Consider the following 15,786-nt stretch of genomic DNA (forward strand, 5'->3'; position numbering starts at 1 on the left):
TGGAAACCTAACAGCACGTTTAAATAACTCCTCCATCATAGATTCAATGGATAACTTTTGGCAGGTCAATCTCAATCCTCCCATCTGAAAAGTGGGATTAACAATGACCTCATCTAATGGTGATTAAAAACCACTTGATTCATTAATACTTCGATCCTAGATGTTTTTACTCACAAGTTCTATAGATTTAATTATTTTTGTGTCTTACATGCTTTCAGCTGCATCCTAAAAAATGTTTTTGCAAGACACATTGTTGTGTGTGCATGTGTGTATGTGTGTGTGTGTGTGAGAGAGAGAGAGAGAGAGAGAGAGAGAGAAAGAAAGAGACAAAGACTCAGTTTGCACAATCACCATGCCCCAAACAAGCCATGATAGCTTGTTTAAGCTGTGTGGCAATGCATGCTGAGAGCCATTGACCTAATCATCCACCAAGGTGCAGCTTGTCATGTCATCCGAACCCCGAGTACATGGTTTGCTGGAGAGGGAAACAGTCTTCAAATAACCCAACAACAACCCATATGTTATTTGAGGGTTGCTTTACCCTCCATCAAGCCATGCTGCCCAGGTTCAGATGACATGCCAAGCTGCACCCAGCTGGTTTATTAGGCAAATGGTGCCCAGCATGTGCTGGCACACGCTGCAGCTTAAAAAGCCATCATGGCTTGTTTAAGCTGTGGTAATCGAATGAATCAAGCCAAAGAGTAAAGAGAGAGAAAGAGGTCTGCATAACTCAGAGCCACAATATAATATTTTACTGCAAATAACAATTTTAGCAAGATTTTTTTTAAAAAGATTTTAAAGCTTAAAGTAGCCCCATTGACTACATGAACAAAAAGAAGAAGTTTCCAGAACTGATATGCCAGAGAAAAATGTAATTCCTCACCATTTTCCCCAAAGGTCGCTTCACAAGGGCTGGAATTATTCGGTAAACACTGCAACGTCCAGACTTAATGAATCCTACATATTTGCTTATTTCTCCTCCTTTCATAAACACTGCAACAAAAAGAACAATGGCAAACAATGTAAAGGGGTTTTCTCTCCCATTTTTTGCTAAAGTATATTTTGGATTATGCCAAATTGAAATTAAGTAGTTTTCCAAGCAATCCTAAAAACTCTATTTTGCCCAAAACAAGTGAATGGAGAGGATCTGTTCTATTATACCATGTGTACAAGCCCATTGTAACACCTTATCACCAAATATCAGATATGTAAATATGCAGTGATATAGCTATTTCCAAGGTTAATTAAAGATGGGGTATAGGATAGTTGTCCCCCTGTTAACAAATCCACCCTACTACATCTTACCTGTGTCTGTGCTGCAGATTAGAACCATTTGCATATATTCAGCTATTTCTGTGTTCTTCTTGAAATCACACACCCAAGATTACTTAACACATTTAAGTATTTTTTGCACACTCAAAACCATCAAAGAAAGATAAAAGGAAAGCTTTTTTACATTCTCCACATTCATGCTTGTATTTCAAAACTGTGTTAGTGAATCCAAAGTCAGGGGTAGAAATAATACCCTATCCATGGATAGTGTAATGTTTACTTGGATGTAAGTCCTCTTGTGTTCAGTGAGACTTAGTTACTCCCAATGTGCATAGGATTGAAGCTTAATTGGTGCTAAATATAAGGATTTGGGGCATGTGCCCTAGATTCCCCTTCTTTATTTAATCATGTTGTATTCTTTTCGAAGTAGAACACTACTTTTTTCAAATCTGCATGTCCTATCCAATAGCACACATACATTCATGCATAGTACTCCACTTCAAATAAAATGGCATTCTAGATGCCAATTGAGTTATTCCATGTTCAAACAGTGGCTGGTCATTTGGCCTTCAGGCATAAAATAAATTAAATATATTGGCTATCATGCAAGAAGACTGTCATTTTGCTACAATGAAAACAGTGTCACAAGTACCACACTGTTCATTAGGACAGCACAATTGGAAACTGAGGGGGAAGAAGCCACATAAGGTAAGCTGACTGAACCGCTGGGAAAAAGGCAGACTCCGTGGAATTGGAGTAGCACAAAGTCACTGCAGACTTTTATTTGATGTGGGCATACAAGAGCAAAGCTCTATTGAAGTCAACGAAGCTATGAATCTGCCTGCTCTACACCAGCTGGATTGCTCAGCTTGAGTTGGCACCTAACATTTTTCCATGGTTGGAAAAAATAGCAGTAATAAACGCAGATGCTTTCAAAGTGCAATGCTGCCATTATGTGCTCCTTTGTGACAGCTCATTGATGCAAAATGGCTGTGAACTGAGCACCACTCATCACTTAACCCAGATTTATGGACAACTTACAACAAAATACTGGTTGTACCATAAAGGCCAAGGTGACTCAAAGACTCCAATAGACATTTAAATAAAAAAATGTCATTTTTTAAAAGGTAATAACTTTTTTTTTAATATAATACCCCTCAACTGTACTTGGGATTATATGAATAAAATAACACCATAAATATAATGCAATAATGTAACGTGCCAAGAAGTAGATATTAATATTTGGTAAATGTCTTGAGGAACAAATCCTGCCTGGCTGATAACAAAATTCCATGAAGAACAGGACATTTGGTGTGTGTGCATTTTAGACTGTTTCTTAAGGATATTTCATGTTCTGTTCCAGGCTCCAGGGGCACTGAAGGAGGGTGGGGGAGGTGCTGAGAAGATGGGCACAAATAAACCTCTCTTGAACTAAGCCTCATTTCGTTTTAACTGAGTTATCTTATGAAACCAATATCTTCAAGAGACACCCATGTCAGGCACACATGTTTGCCTACAGAGAAGATGTGTGACCCCATCCCCTTTACACACACACACACACACACACACACAAGGCATGGAAAGAGAATCATGAGTCACTCACACATTTTTCATCTCTGCTTCAGGATAATATACACAGTGGCTTTTACCCTCCCAAGTTCTTCATGATCTGAAACAAAATGTCTGTTCCTTCAGTCATGTCATAAATAATGTTTAAAATATCCAGCCATTGGACAAATTCTGGGAGAACACTGAGGCCAGGTGAAGTCCTTTACACTGTACTCGTTTCAGTGCCAGGTAAAGACCTTCTCATTTTCCCAGCCTTTTAGCACTCTAGTCTTTTAGCTCTGCTGTTTTGAATTTGTATTTTAAATCTCTGCATTGCTGCCAGATTTTATTCTGGTTGTACTTTTATATTGTAGTTTTAAGCTTTCATATTTTGTATTGATTTATGTTGTGCTTTGTGGTTTCAATTTTTGTGAACCACCCAGACAGCTTCAGCTATTGGGCGGTATAGAAATGAAATGAAATAAATAAATGCCGGTGTTGGATCAATGTGTTCTTGGGAGACACTTCTGAACAGAAGGAGATGCTGCATTAAGAAGAATGCCTAATGTTCTGAAATGTTACAATGCTTAAACAAAGGGGAAGGACGAAGAAAATGTGGGGCTATGTCAGTCAATGGGTTTCCCACTAGAACATAAGAAGAGCCATGCCAGATCAAACCAAAGGCCTATCTAATCCAGTGTTTTCTTCCCAACCAGGTAATCCAATGGAAAGCCCACTAGCAGGACATGAGTGCAAGAGTGTTCTGCAACAACTGGCATTCGGCAGCATATGGTCACTAATTCTGGAGATAATATATATAGCCATCTTGACTAGTAGCCATTGATAGCCTTCTCATCCATGAATTTTTCTAATCCTGTTTTAAAGCCATCCAAACTGGTAGCCATCACTACATCTTGTGGAAGCAAATTCCACAGTTTATCTTTGAGCTGTGTGAAGAAGTACATCCTTTTATCTGGCCTGAATCTCCCACCATTCAGTTTCATCAGATGACCCCCAGGTTCTATTATTATTTAAGATAATAAATACTGGCCTTTATCTGGCCTTCCTCCACACCATGCACTAGAAAAATTAATGAGCTGCACGACTGCTGCTGGTGAAATGAATTTCAACAGACAGCACTCCATGGTTATGTGCAGGTTTAAAAAGGACTGTCATAAAATCTATTTCTTTCCCCCATAGACTCAATAGCTTTTTTGTTACACACTTCTGAAATGTCATGTAGCCTGGTAGGAAATCCTAGCTGTGAACGGCTAAATACATGGAACATTTTCATCAATAATAACAACCCCTTTCACAGCTGCAGTGCATAATTAACACAATCAGCAAGGGAAAGGGAAGAAAAGGGCATGAGAGCTAATTCCTGGGAGCCTTATTTTAGCCTGTGTCTGTGGTGGTGATGGAGCACTTCGTTAAAACACTTAAGTTCTCTTTCCACCCCCTGCCCTTGCATTTCATTCTCTGTTGTCTCTATCCAGCTTCCAGCATGATTACCTTTGCCATATGTGTCTCATCTTTGAAGGTCCTGACTTGGGAGCTAAACCCTTTCAATCATGGGGCACAAATCAGAACAGGACCGTTTCTAAAATACATCATGTGAAAGCTGGCTGGTATGCACATCACCAAGTGTACCTACCGCCCTCCAGGCTAAAACTAGAATCCTGATTCAAAGACAAGGTACCAGAGTTTTCCCTTCTTGGAAAATGCTCCGAGAAAAGTTTGAAATCCTAAATAGACTGGGAAGCAACTTCAGCATCATGAAGAAAATGCATACACAATTTCTTTAGAGATCCAGGGTTAAATCCACTGGGGTATCCCCCTGCCAAAGCTGTGCTGAAGGTGATGGGAGCGGTGCAAGATCACAGCAGTGCTCTTTCACTGTAATGTCCTTTTCCCCCAAATGAGGTTTCTACATGACTGCCCAGAGTAGGGCTTAGCAGAACTCCATCCCTGCTGGAGAAAGGGGGCAGGGAGGCAACCTTTATTGTTCTTCCCCACCCACCCCACCCAGTGCCTCCTGAAAAGCTGCTCTGGAAGGCTGGAGGGGGATGGGGAATCAGCAAAGATTGTGTCCCTGCTCCTTCCTCCAGTGGAGATGGAGAACCTCCTGTAGATCCTGGTGCCAGTAGCGCAGCTGGGTAATTTTAGACCCTGGACCTATGCCCCGCTCCCTTTAGATGGCCATGCATATCACTTCAGCCGTGAAGCATGCAAATAACATTTCTCTTCCCAGCCCCAAATGCCATACCATGCATTACAGTGGCTTCTACATTCCTGATATGTTAGAACAACAACAAAACTATTTATCAACCCTAACCGAAAAACAAACAATTGAGCATGCGCAGTTTTGCACTTTAGACTCGCTTAAATCACAGCACATCATGATTACAGATATACATAACGACCTTAAGCAATTGTATACAGCTGCAAAGTCATATATAGCATGAAACTGGAAGTCTCCAAAGCAACCAACTAAACAGCAGTGGGTTAATAAAATTTGGGAGACTATAATTACATATAATCTTACTCAGCAAGTGCAGCAAGCAAGGAATCCTGACTTTAAGAAAGTTATTATTGAACCATGATTTCCATTTATTTCTAGGGATGTCTGTCACTGGGAAATCCAGCCCTTTTTGGTCGCACCAGATTTCCACAGTGCCCCTTACTCAGTTTGCATTTGCGAGCTGAGCTGTGGGTTTCTTCCCAACATTTGGAAACATTTTGGTTTTTTTAAAAAAATTGCATGGAGAGCAATTTGCAGCTGCAATTTCTGCAAATTTTGCCTGAAATTCAAGCAAAATTGCACAAATTGCAGCTGCAATTTGCACAAATTGCTATATGCAAATAAAAAAACAACCTGAAAATCTGCAAACTGGCATGACTCAATGCAGATCGAGTTGGGCCAGCTTGCAGGAAAACAAACCGAAGTCTGGGGGCCGAGCTGATGAAACTTTGGTGAGCTCCACCCCCTAGACAGATTCCTCCAACATCCCCATTTATTTCCTGCTCTTCAAACTTTTGACGAAATTCCAACCAAGTACACTTGCCTATACTCTTTCTGATTAATACATACATACACACAAAATAACACACACTCACTGCTTTTATATGCTGTATAAATTGTATTTTTACTCTTTCATTAGGTATTGGGCTCCTGTGTAGGCCGTTTTACCATAGATGTTCAATAAGCATATTGGTTATAGACTAAGAATTATAATTACTAAATTCCTATATTTCTTTAATCACCTTGATTTATTATTATTTATGTTCTTCCTGTTTTGTTGCCTTTATTTTGTTAGCTTTGTTTCAAAATGAAATAAAATTTCATGGAAAAAGGAAAAACAAATTGGCCAATATGGATCCACCTATCATGCACCTTAAATGTCTCTGGATCAAATGCCTAAGGATTAATCATAGGTTTTTTTTAAAAAAGGTCTAATTGTTAGTACCAAATTATAGGACTTGTTTGATCATTTTCTATACATTTGCAAGCACATAACTGCATTCCTTTCTTACACCAGAGCATTTTTTTCATTTTTGTCTGAACTCTTTCAGTCGCTACTTTGAAATAAATGAGTAGTATCTTACAGCTCCTTCACACAACAACATGAGTTATGCAGAAGCTCCAAAGCAAGGTGAAGATATAGAGAACCTCCATTTTCTCACAACGAAATTATTTGGGAAGTTTTCCCGCAGCATAAGTACTCTTTTACTGAGAACACTTGTTCAAATGCCAATGACCTGACACACGATCCATGGGGCTGGCTACTAAACCATGACTGCAGCTGAGAGGTAAGGTGAACATGGAGCTTTCTAAGGCTCTTCAGTTTCAGAAACAAGATGAACAGAAAGAGCAGCACTCTTTAATGAAGAGCAATGGATAGGGGACGGTAGAGCTGCAAGCTGAACACATTAGCCACAATCCAGCACAGGGATCAGGAGCAACTAAAGGCCGCTACCACACTTAATAGGGAGGAAGCTCTTATTTGACATAGTGGGATTTATGTCAGAGCAAATATTCGTAGGATTGTTCTAAATATCGTTATGGAATTTCAGTCATTATGTATCATAGAATCATAGAACCATAGAATAGTAGGGTTGGAAGGGGCCTACAAGCCCATCAGGTCCAACCCCCTGCTCAATGCAGGAATCCAAGTCAGAGCATCCCTGACAGATGGCTGTCCAGGCTCATCTTGAATGCCTCCAGTGAGGGAGAGCCCACCACCTCCCTAGGTAATTGGTTCCACTGTTGTATTGCTCTAACAGTCAGGAGGTTTTTCCTGATGTTCAGCCGGAATCTGGCTTCCTGTAACTTGAGCCCATTATTCCGTGTCATGCATTCTGGGATGATCGAGAAGAGATGCTGGCCTTCCTCTCTGTGTCAGCCTTTCAAGCTGTAATAGTTCCTGAGCGCTCGCCCGATGTAAATTGAGCTACCAGTGGTCAAAGTCTTTGGTACTTTGCATCCTGTGCTTGTGCGGGAGGGAGTGGGGGGAGACAATCTCCAGTCCAGATCAGGACCAGTACGGGCGAAGAAGAAATTAACCCTCTCCTCATTTACACTCTTTTCCCACTGAAAACTTCCCCCTATCTTCTGTTTGTCACCTTTAGCAATTCTGGAGAGCAAATAACAATGGGAGGGGGGATTCGTGAGCAGGAAAATGGTGAGGAGAAAGTATTAAATCACCTACACCACTCTCTCAATCCAGATTAGGGGCCCTCATGACTGCTTTTGGTTAAAAAGAAGGAAGGAAGGAAGGAAGGAAGGAAGGAAGGAAGGAAGGAAGGATCTGGGCAATCCCAAAAACAGAATTCAAAGATGCATTTAAATGTAGTGTGACCATTGCTTTTGATAAATGAACTTGCAGTTGAAACCAGCGCAAAAGGGCTATGCAGGTCTTTGCCTGCAACATGGTTACACTCAAACTGGGGATGGGATGAGCATGCATGCCCCGCCCCACAGTGTCCCTGCACACTGAGCACGAAGGTCTGTGTAGGAGCTTGTAAACGTGTTTGGTTGAATGCACTTACACAACTCCTACGATTGCAAACCTTGCCTAATCAGGGTTCCTGATCATGGGGGCTATATAAGTGTGCTTGGCCGAACATGCTTACAAGCCCCTAGCAGACCACTGTGCTCAATACGCGAAGGTACCTGTGGTGGCTGGGCATGTGGGGATCAAGGGATGTTGGGGAGGGGAGCAGGCATGCTCACACAGGTCTTGTCCCCACTTTGGCCATATGCGTGATGCGAGTGAATGCCTGCATGGGGCAAATAAGGCTGTTCCATCCTTTGTTGTTTACAACACTTGTGAAGAGAGTGCACAAAACATTGTTCATTTTATATCTAAGATCATCAGCCACATATTGTTTTGAAGTTTCCTTAAATGGAGATCTTGTGTGGAAATGTGTCCATTTTTGCAGACACTGTCTACTTCTCTCTAGGGGTGTACGAAACCCTACTTACCTGGCTCCGCCAGGCTCCGCAGGTGGGGGGAGGCGCTCCATCCCTCCCCCCAAAATCCTCGCTGGGGGGGGAGGCGCTCTGTGCCTCCGCCACGGAAACCTGGCTGGCCAGCTCCGCTCCACAGCCAAGCCGCAGAGCCGCCAGCCAGCTCCAGCCGCCCGCAGCCGGACATCCAGCCACTGGGCAGCCCTGCAGGAACACAAATGGCAGCTGTCTTAGTCCCTCCAGTGAGCTGTGATAGGCTACGTAAATATTTACATAGCCTATCACAGCAGGGGGGAAAAAAACCCAGCGTACGCAAATGGCGGTAGCCGCTGCCATTTGCATACGCTGGGGTACCCCCCCCATGATAGGCTATGTAAATACTTACGTAGCCTATCACGGCCTCCGCAGGGATGCAAATGGTGTCCCTGCGTTAGCCGTGATAGGCTACGTAAGTATTTACGTAGCCTATCATGACTGAAGAAGGACGAAGCAAATGGCGGCCGCAGGACGGTCGCCATTCGCACAGCAGTGCAGACGGGAGCAGATAAGTGCTCCGTTTCATGTGCCTTTCATGGGGTGGGGGCGGCGGGCACTTCATCCCACATGCCTTTCATGGGTTGGGGGGCGGGGGCTTCGTTCTGCAACGATTTTCAGGGGGCTGAATGCACTGGCATTCGGCCTCACTGAGATCCGTCGCAGAATTCTCTGACATCACTACTTCTCTCTGTGTAGTTCCAACTTGCTAACAAAGCTTTGGGAGGGTTCAGATCCAATTTGGCCTAATATGGATGAACCCAGCTTCCATTCAGACATCTCCTGAATATTTCCAAATCTGCTCAATTTAGGGGTGTACGAAACACTTACCTTGTTCTGCTGGGGCCATCCATGGGGGGGGGAGGCGCTCCGCCCCCCCCCCCCGGAATCCTCCCCGGCCATCTCCAAGGCAACTCCACGGAGCCGCCAGCCAGGGCCACCCGCAGCCAGACCTCCGTCCGCTGCTGGGCTGTGGCTGCAAATGGCAGCTGCCACAGCGGCCACCATTGGAGTCCCTGCCATAGCCATGATAGGCTACAGAGATACTTACGTAGCCTATCTCGGCTTGGCAGGGATGCAAATGGCAGCCGGCGTAGCGACTGCCATTTGCGGCCGCAGCCCGGCAGTGGCCAGAAGACCATCTGGGCCTGCCACCGCCAGGTAGGCTCCATCCCAGGGGGATTCCGTGGGGTGGCAGGGAGGGGATTGCTCCGTTCCACCACGGACTTCAGGGGGCCAGATTCCTCACTGGAGTCTGTGGCAGAATTCTCCAACTCCCTAGCTCAATTTGGTACTGGATTTGGGATTCAGTACAATCCAATACATCCCTCTAATATGTTCACAATGTATAGATTTAGCAGAGTCGGACATAACAACTGAACAACAACAACAATAGGGATGTACGAAAATTCCGCCACGGATCTCAGGGAGGCCGAATGCCAGCGCATTCAGCCCCACGAAATCGGTGGCGGAACGGCCTGCCACTCCGCCACCCCCCCCCCGGGACGAGACTTACCTTGGGCGGATCTTCCTGGCAGTGGCAGCTTCGGTGACAGCTCCGGCGGTGGCTCCGGCGGAGGTGCAGCGGCGGTGGCGGCCGGTCTTCTGACCGGCTGCCGCCGCTGCCATTTCCAGTTTTAAAAAAAAAAGTGATAGGCTACGTAAAGATTTACGTAGCCTATCACGGCTAGGTTTAAAAAAAAAAACGTGATAGGCTACGTAAATGTTTACGTAACCTACCACAGCTGACTTAAAAAAAAAACGCGCATATGCAAATGGCGGCGGCCATGGCCGCCACCATTTGCGTTCCTTATTTTGGCACGTCTTAGCCTATGTAAACATTTACGTAGACTAAAATGGCGAAAATAAGGGGAACGCAAATAGCATAGCGTCTACGCTATTTACGTTCCCCTTATTTTCGCCGTCTTAGTCTACGTAAATGTTTATGTAGGCTAAGACGTGCCAAAATAAGGAACGCAAATGGCGGCGGCCATGGCCGCCACCATTTGCATACGTGCGTTGTTGTTGTTGTTTTTTAAGTCAGACGTGATAGGTTATGTAAACATTTACGTAGCCTATCACGGCTGACTGCAGGGACGCAAACGGCGGCAGCTACGGCTGCCGCCATTTGCGTCCCTGCTAGCCAGCGGCCGGATGTCTGGCTGCTGGCGGAGCCGGCCGGCGGCTCCGCAGAATCGCTGCGGAGCACAGCCGGCCGGCCAGGATTCCGGGGGGGGGAGGAACAGAGCTCCTCCCCCCCCAGCGAGGATTCTGGGGGGAGGGATGGAACGCCTCCCCCCCAACCATAAACATAATCCGCGAAAGGTAAGTACCTTTCGTACATCCCTAAACAACAACAACAACTGGGGTGCAGAAGGAAGCAAGCAGACATTATTGATGGTGCCAGCAGTTCAGTCTTGCACAAACTGAATTATTTCCCAGCTAGCCATGTGAAAATCTCCCATAAACCTTACGTCTTTTTTCAACCCTTCTAGCATTGTCCCTCCCAGGCAAAACTGGTTCAGTCCTCATGCTGGCAGACGGGTGTGACTCAAGATAAACTCCAGATATTTGGAACAAACTGTTTCTTCCTGCAGCCAATTCTCAATTGTTAATTGTCCTCTTCTTAGCATTTGGAGCAAAAAGCCAAGCAAGCTGAAGAATTCCCCTTATTTCTTTTCTTTTGCTGGAATTTCCAACATCTTGCAGGATTTAATGGAGAATTAAATGTAATCTCAGTGTCTACTGAAAATGCTCTAAACAAGGACATGGGCACATTTTTCTAAGCAAACTAATAATGTGCGAAAGAAGTGTTGCAAACTACAAGCACACAAACAGATCGAGACCCAGCCCATGTTCCTCTAAGTCTATCAGGGTTGCATCATCTCAATATCTGTACAATGAAGTAAGTGACAGTAAGAGAATGTGCCACATCATGTACACACCCACACAAGTAGGGCACGGATTGCAATGTTCCTACAGCTTTTTATCAGTTCTGTTATCTGCTCTCAATTATAGTGGCAGCAGAACTATAATTTCATCTGTTATTTTTTCTAAATGCACTGGCATTTTCTAAACACACAGACCCATAGTTTTCTCAAGGGAAGGATTCTGCTCAGCTTACTAAAACTTCTCAAACCTAGGAATGATTTAGCACTTGCTGTGGCTGGCTCCATGAACTTTGCCAGGCTTGCAGAGACGAATTGGGATCATGGATGGGGATTTGGGATACCAAGCTGACTGTATTTGGTCCTCATAATGTCTGTCATTTAAAAAGCCAATATATTCCCAATTGACAGCTGGTGAGACAGTTTGCCATGGCTGCTGAGGGGAGGGAATTACCACCAGAAGACACTTCCTTATAAAAGGAAATAGCCTCCCCTTGTGTAACTTGATCTCTTTCTTTTCTGTGTGTGGCTTATTTGTGCCCCATGCTATCCTGATGAGCAAACTAGCTAAAAGTGAGCTAGATGAAGCAACTATCAGGTGCATCCACAGTTGGCTACAGAATCGGACTCAAAGAGTGCTTATCAAGGTAACGCTATTTGCGTTGCCCTTATTTTCGCCGTAGTCTACGTAAAGATTTACGTAGACTACAGCGACCAAATAAGGAATGCGAATGGCGGCTCCCTATGGGGGCCGCCATTTGCGTACGCGCTTTTTTTTTTTTTTTTTTAAGTCACCCGTGATAGGCTACGTGACAATTGACGTAGCCTATCACGGCTGACTTTGCAGATCTAGCCGTGATAGGCTACGTTAATCATCATGTAGCCTATCATGGGGGCGTTTTGTTTTGTTTTGTTACTTTTTATTTCGCGGCCGGGCGAGGCGAGGTGCCTCCCCCCCGGCCTGAATTTCGGCCGGGCGAGGCAGGAAGCCTCCCCCCCTGGCCTGAACTTTGGGGGGAGAGCAGCGAAGCGCCTCCCCCCCCACTGCAAAAAGCTGTGAGACCAGGTAAGTGACTTTCGTGCACCCTTAACAAGCAAGAAGGATCTTGGAATTGTTGTAGATCACAAGCTGAATATGAGCCAACAATGTGATGTGGCTGCAAAAAAAGGCAAATGCTATTTTGGGCTGCATTCATAGAAGCATAGTTTCCAAATCCTGGGAAGTACTAGTTCCCCTCTACTCAGTCAGCACTGGTTAGGCCTCATCTGGGGTTCTGGGCACTACGCTTTAAGGATGCAGACAAACTGGACAGGTTCAGAGGAGGGCAACAAAGATGATCAGGGGACTGGAAACAAAGCCCTATGAAGAGAGACTGAAAGAACTGGGCATGTTTAGCCTTGAGAAGAGAAGACTGAGGGGAGATATGATAGCACTCTTCAAGTACTTGAAAGGTTGTCACAGAGAGGAAGGCCAGGATCTCTTCTTGATCATGCCAGAGTGCAGGACATGGAAGAATGGGCTCAAGTGACAGGAAGCCAGATTCCGACTGAACATCAGGAAAAACTTCCTAACTGTTAGAGCAATATGACAGTGGAGCCAATCACCTGGGGAGGTAGTGGGCTCTCCCCCACTGGAGGCATTCAAGATGGACAGCCATCTGTCAGGGATGCTCTGACTTGGATTCCTGCATTGAGCATGGGGTTGGACTCGATGGTCTTATAGGCCCCTTCCACCCCTACTATTCTATGATTCTACTATTCTGTGATTCTATGATTTCTAATCCCCCCTAAATTAAAATTAAAATTGCCTTGGATTGGTTTTCTGCTTCTACATACTGCAAAACTACAATTTATATTATCTGTGGCTGTGTCCAAAACGTTGAATCCTCCATCTGGAAGTAGCTAAACACATGACAACATAACTCAGGCAAAGGTGACACATGCAGCAATTTCAAGGAGATGCTACAAACTGAATGGCCACATGAGCCTTCAGGATTGGGCCTTATGTACATGTTTAGGTATGTGTTTGAATTCTTCAGCTTTTTGGTCAGGGGTGCAGAACTTCAGCCCCAGGGGCCAAATACAGCCCACCTGGGATTCAGCCTGTGTCAACTGTGTCCAGGTCCTGGGAAGAAAGTCTCACCATATCTGGGCTCACTGGGGAGGTTGCCTCCCTGTGTTCTGGCTGTTCCCATTGTGATTCTGAATCTGAGCTGCCAGACATCTCCACATGCTCAGCTTCATGCCTGACACCGCCCCCTTTCCCCTGACCACCATTGCTTGGTGGTTTTCTGACCTTTGTCAAGTTTTTTTTTCTCCATTCTGAAGTGGTGAAATGCCTCTCCTAAGGCTTAGTTAAGAGCTTTAAGTTAAAATATGTTGGTACGTTCATGATTTTTGGCCCTGTTCCTTTTGCCTTCTGTCCCACCCTTCACTGGAATGCAGCCCCTGAGAACTTCTCCAAGACAGAATTTGACCCTAAGACTGAAAGAGGTTGAACAGTGTGGTGTAGTGGTTAGAGTGTTGGACTGGGACTTGGGAGATCCAGGTTCTCATCCCCATGTGGCCATGAAGCTCACTGGGTGGTTTTAGGCCACTCACTGACTCTCAATCTAACCTACCTCACAGGGTTGTTGTTAGGATAAAATGGAGAGGAGGACCACCATGTAAGCTGTCTTGGATTTCTCGTCAGAAGAAAAACAGCAGGATATAAAAAATGAAAATCCTGTTTTAGGTACACCTGAGAAAGGGTAAAGTTTCAAATATGTCGTTGCCTCCAATTAAATTTTGAAAAATTGCTTTCTTAAAATGTGTCCCTTTGATGGCACTGGTCCAGGACAAGGCATATTATGAACCACTTAATCTTACTTCAAATATTTTGAGTGATGAGTGGGCGTTATGCTGGCCCTCTGCACAAGAGTGAATTTCACTATCTTCAAGCCACCGGTTCATACATATATATAAGAAGCATCAAAGAAGTCCATGGGTAGATGAATGCCCTTCGTGAATACTAAATGGGTTGAGGCAGCACTGCCATTTCATAGCATTAAGAATTCCAGCTGCTTTAAAGCAGAGAATTCATGCTTATTAAAAGGAAACATTATGGTTTATCATGTAAATAAGATGCCAGATTAAAAGTTGTTTAAATGCCTTTTTACATGTTGAACTAGTGGGGGAGCAAATATGAGTTTGTAACATTTAAATATCATCTGGGAGGATATTTAATCAGAATATGAGCCTAACATATCAAGGCTAATGTCCTTGCCACAACGTTTCATTTTCTGCTCTTTTTATTATGTCACTATAAAGGGAATTTAGTTGGATCACAAAAAAGGAGAGCAGTTTTACTGATACCACTACATTTAAATTTAATATTTCACCTTCAAAGTATGTACCCTAAAAACTACTTATCCTAAAATTGTCTTGAAGAAAACACAGCAGTGTCGTACTGGAGTGTTGTTCAGACTGAGGCCTAGGGAGCTTTCACAGCTCTACCCTAACCAGATTGCTAGATGCCATGACTTCTCTGTGGGTGCCTATCAATCTCAGCAAATACCAACAAGTTATCTCCATTTCCTTGAATGTTCTCCAGCTGACCCAAGTTATTTCATGGCCAGCCACAGGTAAGGACTTTGCTAAATTTTACTAAATTCTTATATTTTAAAAAAATGAACAGAAACAAAATTTGTACCCATCTGCACTGACTAAGGGGGACCGCGGTGGCTTAGTGGTTAAGACACTGAACTGCAGACACTGACTAAATTCAATAGGTACAGCTATTCACAGAATGGAGAATACCATGATGTACCTGCCTGCCATATTGCTCTTAAAGATGACGAGTCTGTCAGAAAAAAAGAGGTGGCAACTAGGGATGGCAGAGAAATCCTCCACAGACTCCAATGAGGCCGGATTCCAAAGAATCCAACCTCCAGAATCGGTGGCAGAGAGGCTCCACTAACCTCTGTCTCCAGAGGATTTCGTGCAGAACGGCTACCCAGCTCCCTAGACCAGGCTAGGGAAGTACGAAATTGGCCTTACCTGTCTCCACCGGGTTCTGCTGGGGGGGGGAGGCGCTCCGTCCCTCCCCCCGGAATCCTGGCCAGCCGGCTCCACTCCACGGGGATTCCGCGGAGCTGCCGGCCGGCTCCGCCAGCAGCCAGACATCTGGTCGCTGGCTAGCAGGGACGCAAATGGCGGCGGCCATAGCTGCCGCCGTTTGCTTCCCTGTAGTCAGCCGTGATAGGCTATGTAAATCTTTACGTAGCCTATCACGTCTGACTTAAAAAAAAAAAAAAAACGCGCGTATGCAAATGGTGGCGGCTATGGCCACCGCCATTTGCATTCCTTATTTTGGGCCATCTTAGTCTACGTAAATATTTACGTAGACTAAGACAGCGAGAATAAGGGGAACGCAAATAGCGTAGCAGACGCTATTTGCGTTTTATTTTCGCCATCTTAGTCTACGTAAATATTTACGTAGACTAAGACGGGCCATTTGCATACGCACGTGTGTGTGTTTTTTTAAGTCAGACGTGATAGGTTATGTAAAGATTTACGTAGCCTATCACGATTTAT

The 15,786-nt window shown here is 44.5% G+C and overlaps 1 protein-coding gene across 1 annotated transcript in view; it reads right to left on the reverse strand.

Annotated features, from left to right (window-relative positions):
- CNBD1 (cyclic nucleotide binding domain containing 1) overlaps positions 1 to 15,786 on the reverse strand; it is a 233,503-nt gene that overhangs the window by 58,465 nt on the left and 159,252 nt on the right. The window contains exon 9 of the mRNA XM_084851452.1: positions 884 to 993. Coding sequence (XP_084707578.1) covers positions 884 to 993 — 110 coding nt within the window. The remainder of the gene's footprint in view (positions 1 to 883; positions 994 to 15,786) is intronic.

Source organism: Heloderma suspectum, chromosome 4 (genome assembly GCF_057233095.1).
Source record: "Heloderma suspectum isolate Gila_16-S chromosome 4, 16-S_ref, whole genome shotgun sequence".
Lineage (NCBI taxonomy): Eukaryota > Metazoa > Chordata > Lepidosauria > Squamata > Helodermatidae > Heloderma > Heloderma suspectum.